The sequence below is a fragment of the Podarcis cretensis genome (genome assembly GCF_951804945.1).
Source record: "Podarcis cretensis genome assembly, chromosome: 9".
Classification (NCBI taxonomy): Eukaryota; Metazoa; Chordata; class Lepidosauria; order Squamata; family Lacertidae; genus Podarcis; species Podarcis cretensis.
In genome coordinates, this window is record NC_137178.1 from 76,329,510 (window position 1) to 76,333,891 (window position 4,382).

General features: G+C 63.1%; 1 protein-coding gene across 1 annotated transcript; it reads left to right on the forward strand.

Annotated features, from left to right (window-relative positions):
- Positions 1–2,062: 2,062 nt before the first annotated feature.
- ADRA2C (adrenoceptor alpha 2C) lies at positions 2,063–3,421 on the forward strand (the record flags this gene model as incomplete). The annotated part of the gene is made up of 1 exon (XM_079990103.1): positions 2,063–3,421. One exon carries the CDS (start codon positions 2,063–2,065, stop codon positions 3,419–3,421), a length of 1,359 nt encoding a protein of 452 aa, XP_079846229.1.
- Between the last annotated feature and the right edge of the window lie 961 nt (positions 3,422–4,382).

A 4,382-nucleotide genomic window follows, 5' to 3' on the forward strand; every position in this document is an offset into this window, starting at 1 on the left:
TCTAGTCCATCTGTCCATCTTGTCACTGCAATCTCTACAGAGATGTAGCTAGTTCTCAAGTCTGAGGTCAGACTTAGATTCCATTGTTCACACACAAACACACACACAAAATGTACCTATGACTGCAACATAAGCCTGCCTCCAGATTGCTGCTGAAAGTGAACTGCGAGTAAACTGTTTTCTTCTTAGAAGACTGTTGGTGTGCTGTTATTGTTTTTAAGTGGGATAAAAGAGGGAAATACCAGAGAAATCCAGGCTGCACCAAGGCATCCTGGACTGCTTCATCACAGTGGCATAGCGTGGGGGGTGCAGGGGGGGCCGGCCGCACCGGGCGCAACATCTGGGGGGTAGGGTTAAGGGGCGCAAATCCACGGGTTAGGGGGCGCAAATTACTTGCCTTGCCCCGGGTGCTGACAACCCATGCTACGCCACTGCTTCATCATCAAGGCTGTAACCAGCTGAATCAACAGCTTCCTTGAAGCCTAGTTTCACCCCCCTGATCCACATACGGCAATTCCATCCACCAACCCTGCCGCCTCCCCAGCTTTGCTAAGGAAGGAGCTGGGGATCCCTTTCCAGCCCATGGGAGGCCTGTCCCTTGCGCTGCTCTCAAGGAAGCATTCAGAACAGGTCCACCTGCGCACCCTCGAAAGTTGCCTGGAAAGCATCCAAGCCACACAACGTCCCAGGCCAACTTCCCTGCTGGGTTGCGCGGGGACCTCGTTGCTCTCCGCAGCACCAGCGGAAACAGGCCCGGCGGGGCAGCAGCTAACTGACGGGACCTCCCTTCTGGTTTCCAGCTGGGCAGCTTCTCGGTGCTGCCGTCGCGTTTTTCTCCCCCCGCCCTGGTCAGCGGGATGAGAAAGCGAAGGCCTTACAAGTCAGCCAGTCCCACGGGCGGCGCCGCGTCCGCCGTTGCGGGGGGAGGGGGACTGGCAGTGGCGTAGCGTGGGGGGTGCAGGGGGGGCCAGCCGCACCGGGTGCAACATCTGGGGGTCAGCGGGCGCAAATCCACGGGTTAGGGGGCGCAAATTACTTGCCTTGCCCCGGGTGCTGACAACCCACGCTACGCCACTGGGTGGGCGTGGGCTATGCCCAGTGGTGTAGCCTGGGGGGTGCAGGGGGGCCAGCCGCACTGGGCGCAACATCTGGGGGTTAGGGGGCGCAAATCCACGGGTTAGGGGGCGCAAATTACTTGCCTTGCCCCGGGTGCTGACAACACACGCTACGCCACTGGGTGGGCGTGGGCTATGCCCAGTGGTGTAGCCTGGGGGTGCAGGGGGGGCCAGCCGCACCGGGCGCAACATCTGGGGGTTAGGGGGCGCAAATCCACGGGTTAGGGGGCGCAAATTACTTGCCTTGCCCCGGGTGCTGACAACCCACGCTACGCCACTGGGGACTGGCGCTCGTGGGGGGGGGGCGCAGGGTTTCTCTCGGGGTCTCCTCCGCCCCCTGCTTTCCTCCGGGGAGCCTCCGCCATCCCTATGGCGAGGCTGCCCTCGAGCAGGGCTCCCGGGGGCGCTTTCTTCCGCGCTTCTCCCGCCCACTCGCCAGGACGGGCTGGGGGGGGGCGCGTCCATGCTGGGGCAGGAGCGCGATCCGGGGATCCCCCCCCCGCGGCGGCGGGCGCGGCGGGCGCTGTCGGGCTCCCTGGCCGCCCCTCCCGTCTGGCGCACGTGAGGGAGCGTGCCTGGCCGCCGCCGCCGCCGCTACTGGGCATGCTCGAGGCAGCGTCGGGCGCCGTCCGCAGCAGCCGGCAGTGCGCTGGGCGCCCGGGAGAGAGGCGCCGGCCGGCGGGAGGAGCGCGGCTCCGGGGGTACCGTCCAGCAGCCCGCGCCACGCCGCCTCTCCGCCCCCGGAGCGCCGGGCGCCCGGAGCCGCGAGGAGCAGAGGACGAGGGAGCCCCCCGCCTGCCGCTGCACCGGGAAGGGGTCCGGGGGCGCCCCCTTCTCCCCGGGATGGCGGGGCCGGCGGGGGGAGCGCGCGCCGGCCGGGCTCAGGTGGGGAGCCCGCGGGGGCTGCCGGCGTCTCCCTAGGGCGCCGCGCCCGCCCCGCCCGGGCCATGGAGGCTCCCCCCAACAGCAGCGCCCCCCCGCTCAACGGGTCCCTGGGGGCGCCGCTCTCGCCCCCCGCCTCCGCCGCCGCCTACTCCCCGGGCGCCGTGGCCGGCCTGGCCTCCCTGGTGGGCTTCCTCATCGTCTTCACCATCGTGGGCAACGTGCTGGTGGTGATCGCGGTGCTGACCAGCCGCGCCCTGCGCGCCCCGCAGAACCTCTTCCTGGTCTCGCTGGCCAGCGCCGACATCTTGGTGGCCGCCCTGGTGATGCCCTTCTCGCTGGCCAACGAGCTGATGGGCGCCTGGCACTTCGGCAAGGCCTGGTGCAACATCTACCTGGCGCTGGACGTCCTCTTCTGCACCTCCTCCATCGTGCACCTGTGCGCCATCAGCCTGGACAGGTACTGGTCGGTCACGCAGGCGGTGGAGTACAACCAGAAGCGGACCCCGCGGCGCATCAAGGGCATCATCCTGCTGGTCTGGCTCCTCTCGGCGCTCATCTCCTCGCCGCCGCTGGTCTCCAAGTACTGGCAGCCCCCCGGCCAGGCGCCCGCCACGTGCCAGCTCAACGACGAGACCTGGTACATCCTCTCCTCCTGCATCGGCTCCTTCTTCGCGCCCTGCCTCATCATGGGGCTGGTCTACGTGCGCATCTACCGCGTGGCCAAGCTCAGGACCAGGACGCTCTCCGAGAAGCGGCCCGGCCCCGACGGCGCGCCCCAGGCCCAGAACGGCGCGCCCCGCCTCGGCGGCCGGGGCTTCCTGTCGCTGCGCTCTCCGCCGCGGGAGAAGGGCCGGTGGCCCGGCGCGCGGCGCTGGGAGGAGGAGGAGGAGGCCGCCGCGGCGGAGCTGCAGGACGTGGAGCTGGACGAGAGCAGCACCCTGGAGAGCCGACGGCGGCGGCGGCGGCGGAGCCGGGAGGCGGCGCGGGCCAAGCGGCCCTTGGCCTCGGCGTCGTGCAAGGCGGCGTCGAGCGGGCGCCTGTCGCGCTCCAGCAGCCGCTCGCTGGAGTTCTTCTCGTCGCACCGACGGCGGCACCGGGCGGGCAGCGTGGGTCCCAAGGCGGCGGCCAGCCAGGCGCGCGAGAAGCGCTTCACCTTCGTGCTGGCGGTGGTGATGGGCGTCTTCGTGGTGTGCTGGTCGCCCTTCTTCTTCAGCTACAGCCTGTACGGCATCTGCCGCGAAGCCTGCGAGGTCCCCGAGGCGCTCTTCAAGTTCTTCTTCTGGATCGGCTACTGCAACAGCTCCCTCAACCCCGTCATCTACACCATCTTCAACCAGGACTTCCGCAGGTCCTTCAAGCACATTCTCTTCGGCAGGACCAGGAGGAGGAGGAGGGAGAGGAAGCTGCCCTTCTTGCACTGAGAGGCGCCTGAGCTCAGCACCTTGGCCTCTGCACAAGGGGGGCCCAGAACTTGGGGTTGTCTTCAGGGCTGGATTTGCCCCAAGAGGGAGCCCGACTTTACTGGAGGAGGAGGAGAAGAGGGGGGGAAGGAGCCCAGCCTGCACTCGCTGTCAGGCACTGACAGTCTTTTATACCTGAAATGATTTATATATTTGCCCAAATCCTGCTAAAGGAGAATATTAACTTTTCTTTTTCTAAATAAATGTTTCTAATCAGTTGTAAACCTTGCTGAATTGTGGTTTTACACAGAGGTGACGTTTCTCTTCCCTGCTCAGCGATTCCCTGAGGGGCTGGGAATGAACGTGGCCTTCCAGATGTTGCTGTGCTCCAGCTCTCACCATTCTCCACCAGCATGAACAGTGGTCAGGGAAGAGGGGAATTGTAGCCCAACAATGTCTGGAGCGCCACAGGTTCCCACATCTCTGTGCCAGAATCTACTTTGTATCTCCCACCCCCATGGGGAGGGCTGAGGGGCTACTACTAGCAACAGAGCAAATTTGCTTATAGATGCCTTTTCCACAGAATGTAATGGTATGCCTGATTTCAGGTGAAATTGGGTTTCCAGAGACTTGGTGTCTTGTGACAAACTATTTCTTTAAAAAAGAAACAACACCCAACAACAGTCATTTTAATAACCGAAACCAATTAAGGTGCCCTTGTTCTGCCTGTCTGTTGGTTGGTTGGTTGGTTGGTTGATTATTTATTTGTATACAGCTTAAAATTTCTAATCAGTTTTACAAGTGACAAACTATTTTCTCAGATAATTTATAAATTTTCTTAACTACCAAAGAGTACACAGAGAATGTACTCTCAGCCCAGCCATTAATAGCTAAACCATTTCCAGGAGGATTTCAGAGGCTTGCTCTCTCACCCACAATATACTGTTGCCAAAGGCCTGTAAATTGAAGGGGAAACCTGCTA